General features: G+C 43.2%; 1 protein-coding gene across 1 annotated transcript in view; it reads left to right on the top strand.

Annotated features, from left to right (window-relative positions):
• Positions 1 to 7,481, top strand: part of HCN4 (hyperpolarization activated cyclic nucleotide gated potassium channel 4) — a 92,219-nt gene extending 84,738 nt beyond the window's left edge. The window contains exon 8 of the mRNA XM_018552776.1: positions 6,386 to 7,481. Coding sequence (XP_018408278.1) covers positions 6,386 to 7,464 — 1,079 coding nt within the window. The 3' untranslated portion in view covers positions 7,465 to 7,481. The remainder of the gene's footprint in view (positions 1 to 6,385) is intronic.
• The last annotated feature ends 7,402 nt before the right edge of the window (positions 7,482 to 14,883 follow it).

Consider the following 14,883-nt stretch of genomic DNA (forward strand, 5'->3'; position numbering starts at 1 on the left):
GGACCGCGTACTCCAGATGTGGCCGAACCAACGATCTATATAGAGGCACAATTATAGACTTGTCCCTGCAATACATCCCCTTCTTAATACAGGACAAGACCCTGCTAGCTTTGTTTACCGCAGCTTGGCACTGCAAGCTACCATTCAGTTTGTGGTCTACAATGACCCCCAAATCTTTTTCTATTTCTGACTTCCCTAGCGGCATACCCATAATTGTATAACCTATTTGTTTATTTTTATGTCCAAAGTGCATTGCTTTGCATTTATTGACATTAAACCTGATCTGCCATAGTACTGCCCACTCCCCTATTTTATCCAGGTCCCCCTGCAATGTTATATTGTCACGATCCGTTTCTAGTACCCTCCCTATTTTTGTATCGTCTGCAAACACGGAAACATGGCTATTTATTCCCTCCCCGATGTCATTAATGAATAGGTTGAACAGTATCGGACCCAGCACAGAACCCTGAGGCACACCGCTCATTACACTAGCCCAGTCCGAAAAGGTGCCATTTACAGATACCCTCTGGACACGTTCCCGTAGCCAGTTCTCTATCCACGTACACACCACCTCATCTATGCCCATAGCCCTCAGCTTGTGAAGTAAGCGCTTGTGTGGTACCATATCAAATGCCTTTGAGAAATCCAGGTATACCACATCTACCGGCTTCCCTCCATCCATATCTCTGCTTACCCCTCATAGAAAGTTAGCAAGTTAGTCAGGCCTGAACGGTCTTTCCTGAACCCGTGCTGATTGTCATTAACTATGCCCTTATCCTTAACAAATTTTACCAAATAGTCCTTAATTATACCTTCTAACAGGTATCATCTGCTCATGGGTAGCTTAGCACTGGACATAGGAATGTAGTGGTAACTGGTACACAGGGAAAGCAAACTGCTCACATGCCAAACTAATGCTAATCAGCAGTTGACCGATATGGCCACCGTTCGTTCAGCGTGTGACGTCATTGTCATGTGACGTCATACGCTCCGCCTCCAAGATGGCGGCGGACATGCGCAGAACATGGTGCACGGCATGTTCTGAAAACAAATTTATGTATGCCCGAATGTAGTTTTCGTATATACGGGCATATATTAAATTCGCCGTTTCGGATTTGGACGAACTGCCAAATCAACTGATTTTCGTTGATTTGCAGGTTCATCCGAATCTGAATGCACATGTCTACTAGCCAGTCATCTTTTTTAATAGCACTTCCAAGTCCTTGAGTCTACTGCTACTCAAAGTAAGCTCATGGCTTTCTTCAGAGTGTAGCCCTGTTTCGGGAAGGGGGGGTCATGTGATATGACCATCTCCAATCAGCTACCACTGCCAACTTGTAGGTAACTTGAAAATCTTGAGCCTTCGCTAAGTGGAAGTATGGCACTGGATATATCTTTAAGCGACAGTGCCTCCAGCCAGCTGGGCCTTGTGGTGTACAAGCGTGACCCCCAGTTGAGAAGTGTTGCATGTGCATGGAGAATAAAGATAGGAGGATGAGGGAGCACAGGATACCCTTTTTGGTATAACAAAGCATATTCCTCTAGTTTTTATATACATATATATCTTTCTGGTTCCTTCTTCTATAAAACGATACTGTGTATGCTCAGTCGTTACATCAAGGCAGCAGTGAAAGGTTCTAGTGTTTGCTTCCGAAACTCAGTCCATCACTCACCATCTCTGTGGGGGACACCTGCAGTTTGCTTCCTCTAGGCCAGGATTAATTGCAGCCAGCATCTTAAGGACACCTCCCAGACTGGGAGATCCTCACATCTTCCATAGGCCTGGGCCCTAGTTTAGTAGTGTTTTAGGGAAACACCCTGGAGGGAAAGACAGGAGGGAAGTGCCTCAGATATTTAATAGCTCTACCAGCGTGCACAGCAGGCTCCCCAGACCTACTGATTGGCCAGGCATTAGACATCCTTCATGTGGAGTGTTATCTCTAGCACACCCTGCCGATAGACACCCAACACAGCATGTGACTAGGAATAATCACTTCACACTTAGAGTACAAAAGCCAGCACAGCTAAGCTGACTAATCTACACTAACAGATCACAAAAGTATAGGAGGAGAATTTGGAAAAAAATGTTTTAATCCAGGCTATACCATGTAGGCACAGCCCAGCCTAGTCCATTTTTGTCGGTTTGAGAAGATGACCAATACCTACATATGGGTTTCATTGTGGTTAAGAAAGCTGACCAACCCAAAGCAGTGGTAGCTGTGGCAGCAATGCTAAAACAACAGAAGTGTCCCTCACTGGTACCTCTTTTGGGAGTGGGGACTGAGGATCCAGCACTGCAGTCTGTGGGTCCACCTGGTCCCCTCATGGTGATGTAATCTGGCAGCTTCAGTCTTCTGGAGCCTGAGAGGACATCCATTAGAAAATGTTCACATCACCTAGCTAGTGACATTGACACCCAAAGACCCTCCAATTCTGCAGTGAGGAATAAAAAAAACTTGGGAGCAGGTGTATCAGGTAACCATATATTTTAGGTAAAAGGGGTTTTTATGTAGTAGGAATAGGGTGGGCAGGAGTGACAGCATTCCCAGGGATCAGCCTTAAGAAACATGACTAAAGTATGAAAAAAAGCAATGGGTCTATATTACATCTTTTGTGGAAAATCTGGCAGGCAATAGACAAACTAGGTATCAGGCAACAGTAAGAAACAAGAGGCTGGTCAGTGTGTATAATGCAGCAAGCAGATAACATGTAACAGTTGGTCACCTGAGATCATTGAGTGTGCAAATGTAGTCTTTGTACATGTGAAATCTTACTCTTGTGCCTGCATCCCATATATAACCCTATCATTGCCAGACTGGGCAAATTAAGTTGTTTTTGAGTCATATATGGCCAGCCTAAGCTGTGCACTACACATATAAATGGACCTAAATTTCTGCTTGAAGTGGGAATCCACTTCCTTCCTTTACAGTAATCACATTTTAGATTATGGAGTAATATTTGTGTATTGCTCTTGTTGTTACTGCCCCCTGGTGGACAGTATGAATAACCAACATTGCTCACAATGTATGTATGTGTGAGTCAGGTCATACGTGTCAGAACAGTAAATCTTGCCAGGCTGTATTTTTAATTTCATTCAGAAGCAGCACATTTTCACATTACATCATAAGCAGCAAACCTTTGCATAACTTTAGAAATCAATGCAAGGAATCTGTAGGGAATTTTTTCAGCCAACTGCTTTAGTAACTCCCATTTGTTATTGGGAACCTCACCTGAACTGAGAGAAATATGTACCATTGCGAACCTTCTTCTGAGAATGCCAGTTGTTTGGCTTTCTGAACAAACTTGCAGTAAGAAAAACCAGTGATGTCAGAATGTATCTACAAGCTAGTTTTGAGTCAATGATGCAGACAGTACTTAATATGTAGGATCGTCATGACAGCCAGGCAAGTAGCATTTTCAGGAGAGATTAGGTCTCCATATTTTTTTCTGTACAGGCGCCCATGTATAGGTCACAGATGGCACATTAAGGTCTTTGCGCTGGAAGCATCGATTTAGTCCTTTTCAATGTTGAAGAACAAGTATAAACCCTGAAGTTTTAACATTTGTGCCTATGTTGCAAAGTGTCATAAGATGTAACCTTCATCCTTCCTGAACCCGTAACTTGTGCCCCCACAGGGTCATTTTTAGACAAGAGGTCACTGGTAAAAGAAGTGTTTATATACTTTATACACTTATGTTTCTCACCCCCCACCATCTGCATGTATTATAATTATACACTTCTGGGTGTGAGAATACTTGCTCCCCCTCCAGCCATTCTGGTTCCTCCTGCATCACTCCAATCCAATGCACTAACCAGCCAAAAGATAAGTATATAAATGCTACTTATACAGGTGAGTGAACGGTCACGGTCACTAACACCTAGCCCGGCCCTAAGGGATATGTTGTAAAGTCACTGCTCCAAGCTTGCTCCCTACTGGAGCCACATTTACATGGTATGGGTTCAGCCAGTACATGGACTACAATTTTAATACAAATGAGTAAACTAATCATGAGATTGTAGTCCATCACAGGAGGGAGCTTGGAGCAGTGACTACTTTACAACACACACAGGAACCATGGGGAACACAAGTAGCCACCCTCCAGAAGGACAGACAGTGTCAGCAACAATTCAGAGATGATTTGAGGATCTACAGCCGAGTGATTCAGAAATAAGATACATATTGGCAATATGTAACATGTGTAGCACAATTGTCGTTTTCACACCCTGGCGCGCCTGACGCGTATATGTGCGTAAACGTGGGGGTGGGGAAACGTAAATTTTTTTTTTTTTTTACTTTTTTTTATATGTGACTTTTTTATTTTTTTATACTTTTTTTAGCACTTAATGTTTTTGCTATCACATAGGGGAATAACAATCCCCCTATGTGATGGCACACTGACAGGTCCTCTTTATGGAGACATTAGGGGTCTCCAAGACCACTGTCACCTGGGACCCCCAAAGAAGCTGATGAAGCAGAGATCTGCTTCATCAGCTTCTTCTCTCTGGCTATAGGAGCCAGAGAAATGACAGGTGAATGCGGAAGTGATGTATTAGGCCTGCTTCACACCTGGGCGTTTTACAGCGCGTTACTACGCTCTGTAAAACGCTCAACATGTGAAAACCAATAATTGCCTATGGGCATGATTCCCACCTGGGCGTTTTACAGCGCGTAGGAACACGCTGCAAAACGCCCTACACCCAAAGAAGTACAGGAGCTTCTTTGGGGTGTATTTGCCGTGCGTATCGATTGGGATACAGCCAGGTAGCCCTCGGAAACACGTTTGTCGCACGTTTTTTACCACGAATCGCGGTACAAACGCGCATATTCGATACGCCTAGGTGTGAACCCAGCCTTAGGGCCTGTTCACATGAGTTTCAGGTCTGGATCAGGTGCGGATCTGCAGACGCAGTGCTATGTGTTTTTGCCGCGCTTTTGATGCGTTCCAGTTTAAAACAAATTTTTTTTACACTTTTTTGCTGGAGTGGGGCTGTCGGTATGTTAGCTGCAGTGCGTTATTGACACGTTTTTAACGCGCTTTGCGTTTCCGGACCGTTTCCTGACCATACAAAATGTGACATGCAGTATTTTTTTGTCGTAACCTGAACGGACTGCGCACGTGAGAACTGTAGCCCATAAAACACATAGGGATACATTTTAAGTGCAGGAGCGCACGGATCAGGTAAGCACAGAAAATGGACGTCGTGTGAACAGGCCCTTACACATCACTTCCGCGTTCACGGTACGGAGGGAGATCAGCAAGGAGGAAGATGCTGATTTCTATCATATCTTCCTCCAGAACCCCCTCCCGAGCCGGTCCCGGTAAGGGTGCAGGAAGGGGGGGGGGGGACAGCGAGAGACGGCGGCACTTGTGGAGGGTGGGGGGGTGCGCACAGGCAGCACATACAAGCGATCAGACAGCTATAGAGCCGCCAATCGCTTGTATGTGTAACAGCCGGTACAGCTGTTTGCAATGGAAGGGTTTTTCTGCCCGTGCACACACTAGTCCGTGCGCGAGAGCAGAAAAAAAATAAGCTGTTTATTTACGGCAACCCGCCAATAGGAGTTTGCCGTCCGTCCGTTTTTTCACAACGGGCAGACGGAAAGCAGTTAATTGGGAAAATTTAAAATGGTTAATTGTGCCTAACCGGTGGCCTAAAAAATGTACTTTTTGTCTGGAGTTCCTTCTGAAAAATAGCAGTGCACTTCCTGGTATGTGACTGTGCCGGGGCACTCCTGTTCTGTAGCCTCATAGCTGTATATCTGCAGTTTGGAATGAGATTTGGTGATGTAATTATTATACAGGATTCATATAGCTCCAACAGTTTGCGCAGAGCTTTCCAATATAAGGAAGACATTACAATTACAACACAATTCAAGACAAGATGGTACGGAGGGCCCTGCCCCTGAGGGCTTACAATCTAAAAGGTGATGATGCTCACTGGTCTCCTTACTGGAGGATCTGACGTAAGGAAGCAAAGCCCTACTTGTGCCAAGATGGCCCCCGCCACACAGAGATAGTGCAGAGCAAGTCATGGTAGGTCAGTAATGGGAAAGATCAGCTACAGGGAGACCACAGGCAATACTGGGGCCTTTGCCTTCTGCCTGCTCCTTCTTTTTGGGCACACCATCTGGAGCACAATTCTTTTTTGATAGCTGTAGCGTAAATGTTAGTGGCTTATATGAGAAAGAAGATCATTTTCTATAAAGATCCCTGCAATTTTTATGATATGAAATATTTATAATGTTTCTGAGAAATGCGCGCACCTTATTATGGTAAGTGTGTAAAACTTTCAGCAAGGCTACATACATTGTGATCCCTGTGATGGGTGTTCTATTTGTTGCATGTGGGGTTGCTAAAACTATTTTTTCTTTTTTTTTTTTAGGCAAAAAGAACTCTATCCTTCTGCATAAAGTCCAGCATGACCTTCGGTCCGGGGTTCTGAATTACCAGGAGAATGAAATTATTCAGCAGATTGTTCAGCATGACCGTGAAATGGCGCAAGGGCCACGCCTTTCCCAGTTTGAAGGAGACTCTGTGCCAACTCCTGTAATATGGACACCACTAATCCAGGCCCCTTTACAGGCTGCAGCAGCTACCACATCAGTTGCTATATCTTTAACTCACCAGCGTCTGCCAGCTAACATCTTCCGACCTTCAACCTCTGCATTGGGTGTATCAGCACGTGGATTCCATCATCTGCAGAGACAGCCTTTTTCATCACATCTAGCAGCAGATGGATCACTAAACCAGCAATCTTCTTTTCATGTACACCAACTAGCAGGCTATTCAGCTGCAGCCTGCGTAAGTCCAAGACCACTCTTTACTGTGCCCTGTTTTGAAAAGGGTGCTACACAGCAGCAGCACCCCAGCTCCTCCACTGCAGCTGCTTTTGACACCTCACAGTGGTCTCCAGGAGCAGGTTCTTCATTAAGTCAATCAAGACCATCTGATCAGCAGCTCCCGGCTGTCTCTTCTGGACAATGTCAAGGCCCAAAAGCCAATTCACCAGGTCCCCCTTTACCTGGAGCTTCAGAGCCACTATGGGTATTACCACCTCCATTACAGAGACTGGACTCTCCTAGTAGTTCACCCTCAGCACTCAGTCCAGGCCCCCTTCGAACCACTCAAGTGTGTGGTTCTTCACGGTCGCTTCTCCTTCCTCAAACCGCTCCTATTTCCTCCCACCCTAGCAGTTGCATATCTCTACCACTAAGCAGACTCAGGCAAGATGGTCGACCAATCTCTGTGTCCCAACCCTCCCTTCCTCAGCCGGCACCAGGCTCACCCCATTTTCCGCAGCAATTTACTCCTGACTTTACCTTATTTCCCAGAGCAGGAAGCTCAGATCTAACAGGTCACTCCACTTTGCCACAGAAAGGGTCCTCGGAATTTGTGTTCAAATCAAGTGGTGCTAGTGGAGAGGAACTGCCTTTCCACTCTAAATTATCTAGTAACCTATGACCTTCTTCATTGCTAGAGATCTGCAGAATGACGTCCACCTGTTAAAAGGTGCACATTATTTTCCGAGGTTGTAAAAGATATAAAAAGAAAATTGCCATGGAAAACAAAACGACAGGACATGGGTCAAAGAAACATCAGCTCATACTATATGAATGCAATGCACAGTTACACATGAATAGGTCAGTATTTTCTTTGGACTTGTACCTTTAAGTAATGGTCTACTTATCTGTCCTTTGTAGGGCAACCAATACCATTCTGTCTCCTTTTGCATCCTGCTAGAGCAACTGGAGACCATACATCGTTATCCTCAAGATTTCTCATGAGACACTTTGCTAACTGGTATTAGTATTGTGACCCACCCCATCTAGTTACTGGTTCTTCATGCTCCAAAAAAAGCTTGGTAAAAAGAAAACATACCCTTGCAGATCTTTTAGCAATGATTAAGGATAACAGGTGAATTGGCTGACATTAACAGTCCCTGACACATAGAAGCCAAGTGTCCTCTTCTAACAGGACAGGAACAACCTGTCCCTTTGCAATAAGGCACCTGCTTTGTCTGTATTCCATTTTGTCATCGATGTTCTGCGGCCATCAAGTGTTGATTATGTGCTGAAGACAGATACACGAAAACAGATTTCATCAGATGCAGAAGATTTTGACCTCTTGTGTGTTGCCAGGGGGGTCACAGCAATTTATTACTTTAAGAAAATTCTTTAAGGGGTTAATTATTTCTCTTGTAGTTGTCACTTGAGTTTGAAAGCACATGATATATTAGGATACACCTTTCATTGCACTCAATGTGTGTTTGCGTGTGGTTAGCTAGAGGGACATTAAGGCAAGTACCGTCTTGCTTGCCTGCATAAGCAATATTATGTAACATTTATTGTCCTTGTGCCTTCACTTCCCCAATGGAGTCAGAAAAACAGGTTTGACCCTTGGGGGGCCCCATACTGTCCGCTATGAAGAGGCGTCTGTAACATGGGGCATGCCATAACTGCAGCCTCATGCCAATTTCAAATTCTGCGCTTTCCTTGTTGCAATAAGGTACTGCCTTGGCATGGGTTGTGCGATGCAGACACTCGTATTGGAGAGTGCCTTATTGTTGCTGAGTTTCAGATCAGCGATGTGATATCCAGCTAGCATTATGCTTTATTCCTATGTGCACAGGAACCCTGTATTTCACCAACAGATGCTTCTCATTCAGGGAGCAAGCTGACTGAATAGACTTGCCGTGCTGGAGCCATTACTTTCTGTTACATTAATATGAAATATGGGAAAGATTTGTTACACTCACCTTTCCTCTGCCAGAGGCTTGCTTGTACATATTTGCAGAACACAGTTTTCTGGATTAGGAACCTAGAAAGGTAAAAGGAGGTGTAGGCAGCTAACAGGAATCCATTGTTATCATCGACTGCTGTGCAAGCCATGTAACCTACCAGTCAGGAGCAGTTGGACATAGCAACCAATCAGCATCCACCTTTCATTTCCAAACCTTAACTTGAACAAACTGAAGAGGAAAGCTCTTTATCATTATCATTTTCCTCCATACACTACCATTTTGCTTTCTCACCGTTTCCACTCACCGTTATTTCACCAAATGAAAGGAATTCTATATTCAAAAATTGTGGAAGCTGCCTTTGCTGACCTTTGCTTTCAGAAAGACTTGGCTACTGGCTGTCATGCCGCTCTTAAAGTGTATGTTCACTTTTGCAGTCAAATCGGGATAAGACCTCCTTTTATATTTGTTAGGTTCTCATTCACACTGCATATGATGCTTACATTTTGAGTGCTTTGTACTTGCTTAAAATCCTACCTAACTTCACTATATAATGGTGAGGAGGGGGCTGGAGTGGAAGTTATGTATACTGCAATGAACCCTGTCCCTTACTGTGCTGGAATATTACATTATCCGTTGTGAACTAGATTTGGATACTGTCCTAACAAGGGTTAAAGAAAGACTTAAAAGCATAGCATGTTAACAAGAGGAAGCTCAGTCTGTCCCTCCACATTCAATTCAAACTGCTCAGAGTAGTTTGAAATCAGGACAAATACCTTCACCATAGAAACTACTAAGAGGTAAGAAATATTTATGAACAATTCTTTGTAGGTATGCTGTGTGAATCAGAACATATCGTTGTGTTTCTTAAGTCTGACTGCAGAAGTGGAAAATACATTTTCTTGTACACAGCCTCCTTTGGCCAAACATAAATTCTGGTGTATTTCCGCTGCTACGGAGCCCCAGGTGTGGCATACAGCCTCCCATAGACGTCAATGGTTGTTTGCCGGACATTCATAAACATGTGCATGTGTAAGTGTGGACAACCCCAAATGCAAACTGCCTATGTTCGGGGTAATGTTCCCATATGCAAGTCCAATGTACTGTATAACCACATACAACCATTGACTTCCAAAAGGGAGACTGTACACAGGACCCGGGGTTCCCTGGCGGCAAACATACATTGGTGGCTGTCTGCAAGAGCCCCAATGCTTTGTTACTTTTCCAGAACAATTACACTATTTAGGAGTTCTGACTTCACTTGAACTGATCGTCATGCTTGTCCCAGTTCAGTGTCTTACAGTATTGAAATCACAGACTACTAGCGTTTTCTGCTATTATCACTATGACGGAATACAATGTACCTGCCCCCTCTTTATAATAAAGAAAAAAGTGACAGAACAGATGAGAAAAGGGACCTGACGTGAGGCGGGCTTAAGTTCAAATCATGGAGACAAATTGTTTGTAAAAGCAGCTATTGTTAATACAATATTTCACTATGCAGGTGGCAGAAAAAGAAGTAGGAATCGGTCCTGAAATACCTTTTATTGAACTTGTCAGGAGTGTATTGCTGACAAGATGATATTTGGAGAGGATTTGGTGAATGGGCATATACCGAGTGTTGCATTAGGTGGAAGATGCTGTACTTATGGGAAACTTCATTGCACATCATTACTCTGCAGTTATTAGATAAGCCTCATATTTCATAGTCTTCAATCACCAGGCTTCTAGTCAGCAACAAATCTTCTCTCATATGCTTCACAGCGCTGCTAACAAACTCATCTTCATGAAAAGCCAGGAAGAAGCATTCATGTATGAATATAATGAAGAGAACTCCTTGGCATTGGAGATTCTTTGTGCACCCTTCTGGCAGATGAGAAAGGCATCTGGGTTTAAAACCGTTTATGTTAGTGATTAATACCATACAGTTCTAGACAGCAGGTAGCTATTTTCAAAGAAAAAGAAATATAGAAAAGTCAATCATTTCTTGTGTATTTGCCAACAACCTCTTTGTTTTAAAGAGGCTTACGTTTTTTCTTTTATAATGAAACATTAAAATATCAAAGAAAAAGATTTAATATATATCTATACACAATTTCTGGATTTCAATAAATTTTCTTAAATAAAAAGTGTGGACATTGGTTCTTTTAATGTGGAGACAGTGACAGAAGATTTCCACTTGACAAATATTTGTTGGGTAAAATAACATTTCTAAAACCAACTCATGTTTTGAGACAAGTAGTCAACTGTGTTAAATTCCTGTTATATTAAAGTATGTAAAAGGAAACATTTTTTTGTTACATTTTGAATAAAATACAGAAGAGTAAAAACCGGGTCAGGTTTTAAAGCTGTAGTAAACAGCCAATAACTACATCAGAATATTGGTCCCCCAGGAGGTTTCCCCATAATGTGCTAGTTTCTGCACAATATATTAGCAGATTATGGACAACTTACATTCCAGGCAATTCCCTTTGGTGCTGCAATGTCATCACTCTCTTCCTCCACCGGTGCTTCTATCTTCACCCGGTCTACTTCCTGGTTCAGCATCTTCAGCTTCTTGATTGGTCAGGCTGATGTAATTCCCATGCATGTGCATGGGAGTTACTTCATTTTGGCGCAGGACCTTGCCGAGCTTGTGCACAAGGTCTGCATGTGTGGCTCAATGCACACAAACGCCGACAGGCAGGAAGGCATCATTTAGGACAGGGTCTCTTCTTTCATAAACGTCCTGTCAGCGTTTTTGTACTTTTAACTTTAATTCAACACGTGCTTAGAGTCAAAGAAACAGGAGGTGAGGGGAAACCTTCCAAAAGGGACACTGGTTCCCGCAACAACTAAGGGGATTTGTCTTCCTTTCTGCTGTGTCTCTGGTGATGGAAACGAGGGAGATATCACTGATGAGATACAGAAAAGGGCAGGTGGGGGACCTCTCAGGGTTTGAACCCACTCCCTACTATATTCAGTACTAAAATAACAGTTATGGCTTTGTATACACTTAAACCATTTCAAGATGATGCTTAAAAGATGCTCATCAGAAACTCCACTGAGAGGATTTACTGGCAGTTATCAGAGATGGTGATGTCCATTGATGCTTCTGGTACTGCACTGTTTAGTTACAGAATCAGTTTAGAGTCGTCACATTTGAGTCATTAGTTCATACAATGTTCAGTCAATCATTAACAGCATATAGTGGTGTTATGAACATACAAAGATTAATGACAGTAACCTACTTTAAATTTTTCTCATCCACACCTGTTGCTTCATGAAGGCTAGAAATGACCTCTATGCACGAGTTAAAACATCCCCTGCCCTTCATTTGAACTAAAGAACAGGTAGAAGTTTTATAATAAATAAAATAAAAAAAGCAAGCCACCTTTTCTTTCCTCAAATCTCTACTGTGCCTCGCCAGAAAATCAGGTGTAATGTGGGTAGATTGCCAATAGCAAGAAGTGTAAGCTTCTATCATGCCAAGAATTCCAGGCTTAGGATAACACCAGGGACATACTAACGCTAGCGAAAACACCATTTGATTTTAATTTTTTTTAAAGTTAATGCTTAACACAATAACACCTAATTCGGGAAAGAAATTTGGATGCATCCAAAAATTTTTGTTATTGGAAATTGGTATTCGTTAGAGCTGCAACAATTATTCGATTAAGTCGATTAAAATCGACGATGGAAAACGTTGCCAACGTTTTCCATCGTCGATTCATCGGCTAAAATTCAAATTTCCCGCATGCACGCACGCTGCTTACGCACGCCTCTTACGCCACGCCCACGTCAGTTAAGCCGCTCGCGCCTACGCTGGTGTCATGCGACACCGCGCCCACGCTGAGGACATGCGTCTGGCCCTCTCCTCCCGGTGAGCTTCCCAACTCGCCGCTGCCCGCCGAGAACGAACAACTGCAGAACATTAGCAGCTATAGAGGAACACCAAATCCCTGCAATAATACATTAAACAGCCTGTATAATGTATTATTGTTGGGATTTGTTGTTCCTCTATAGCTGCTAATGTTGTGCAGTGTGCCGGTGTATTATACATTGGTTTTCTGCATTGCAATGTAATGTGCATGGTGTTCTGCATTGTATAACACAGTGACGCACTGCAGAACACCAGCAGCTACAGAGGAACAACAGCAGCTATAGAGGAACACCAAATCCCAGCAATAAATACATTAAACAGCCTGTATAATATATTATTGCTGGGATTTGTTGTTCCTCTATAGCTGCTGGTGTTCAGCAGTGTGCCGCTGGTATTCTGTAGAGCTGCAACAATTATTAGATTAAATCGATTAAAATCGACGATGGTAAACGTTGTCAGCTTTTTACCATCGTCGATTCGTCGGCTAAAATTTAAATTTCCCACTCACGCCGCCTGTTCGCAGCTCCATACACGAGTTACGCTATGTACGCTGCGGACGCCATGCCCACCGCGCACACGGCCGCCGGACACACGCCCGCAGAGCACGCCGCCGCCGCGACTTACAAGGGTTCAGAAACAGGTAAGGGGGACCTGTTTTAATGTTTCCTGTTTTAAAAAAAAAAAAAGCGGCACACTGTAGAACACCAGCAGCTATAGAGGAACAACAAATCCCAGCAATAATATATTAGGCAGCCTGTATAATGTATTATTGCTGGGATTTGTTGTTCCTCTATAGCTGCTGGTATTCTCCATCGCGCTGTATAATGTATTATTGCTGGGATTTGTAGTTCCTCTATAACTGGTCAGTGGTAATCTGCATTGTGCAGTATAATTATTATACAGCGCAATGGAGAATACCACCAGCTATGGAGGACTACAAATCCCAGCAATAGTACATTATAGTATAATGTTGTACTGTTGCTGGCATTTGTTGTATTCCTATATAGCTGGTGGTATTCTGCATTTCGCCATATAATCATTATACAGCTCAATGCAGAATGCCACCAGCTATAGAGGACTACAAATCCCAGCAATAATACATTATATACAGTGCCATGCAGAATAACCCCAGCTACAGAGGACTACAAATCCCAGCAATAGTACATTATACTATTATACACATTACATTATACACTGCGCCGCTGTATAATGTACTATATTGCACACCACACTCTCTTTTTTTTTACTTCCACAGCGCCAAGCTTGCTCCCGTGATGGACTACAATCTCAATAGAAACTAGTAGTCCATCACTGGAGCCTTTTTTTTTTAATCCGATTAGTCGATTAATCGAACTCAATAATCGGCTAACTAATCGATTATGAAAATAATCGTTAGCTGCAGCCCTAGTATTCGTTATTTCTGTCATTCGGAAATTCATATGCATCCAAATGTACGAATTTCCGCAAAATAACAAATCTTTCAGGAACAAAATGTCTACTAGCTTGTCTCTACTCTGTGGCAATGTACACACATGCCTAAACTTAGTACGTACTGAATGTTTTCTTGGTCTCCCAGCTGGATTTCCTTGACGGCAATGGTATGGCATAGAAATCATATCTTGCAGATGTACAGACTCCAGGATCAGGGATTTTGGCAGCTCCGAGCCAACCTTCAAATTTCAGGAACCTGACCGCATTTTCACCAATTCCTAGCATTTTAACAGTTTCAGGTGGATAAACTGGGTCCAACGGCTTTAATGTAATCTGTTAAAAGAATTGACTAATGCAGGGGTAGCCAAACTCTGGCCCTCCAGCTGTGGTGGAACTGCAAATTCCATGAGGCATTACAAGATTCTCACAGCCACAGACATGGCTCCCGGAAAGAGATGCATCATGGGATTTGTAGTTTCCCCACAGCTGGAGGGCCGGAGTTTGGCTACCCCTAGACTAATGCATTCATGCAACAAAAGCCAGAAAAAGACCGGTCAGATTGACTGCTGCTCCTTTAGTAGATAGCAGTCATCCAGCCACCATAACATTTGGTCCTCTCACACACACTCTGTATACTCTGAAAATAACAGCTGCCCCTTAGAGAATAGAGCATTTCCCTTCCCAGGATGCAGACACTGTGCTGAAAACTTTACAATATACTCTTAGACATTAACTGAGCCTAAATATTATAATAAAACCGAAGTGCTCCGACTGTGATTAATTGCAGCGCAGATATCATGTCCTTCCTGAATTCACCTATTCCCCCCCCCCCCAAAGGAAGGACGTACAA

The sequence above is a fragment of the Nanorana parkeri genome, unplaced genomic scaffold (genome assembly GCF_000935625.1).
Source record: "Nanorana parkeri isolate BGI_ZX_2015 unplaced genomic scaffold, ASM93562v1 scaffold97, whole genome shotgun sequence".
Taxonomy (NCBI): Eukaryota; Metazoa; Chordata; class Amphibia; order Anura; family Dicroglossidae; genus Nanorana; species Nanorana parkeri.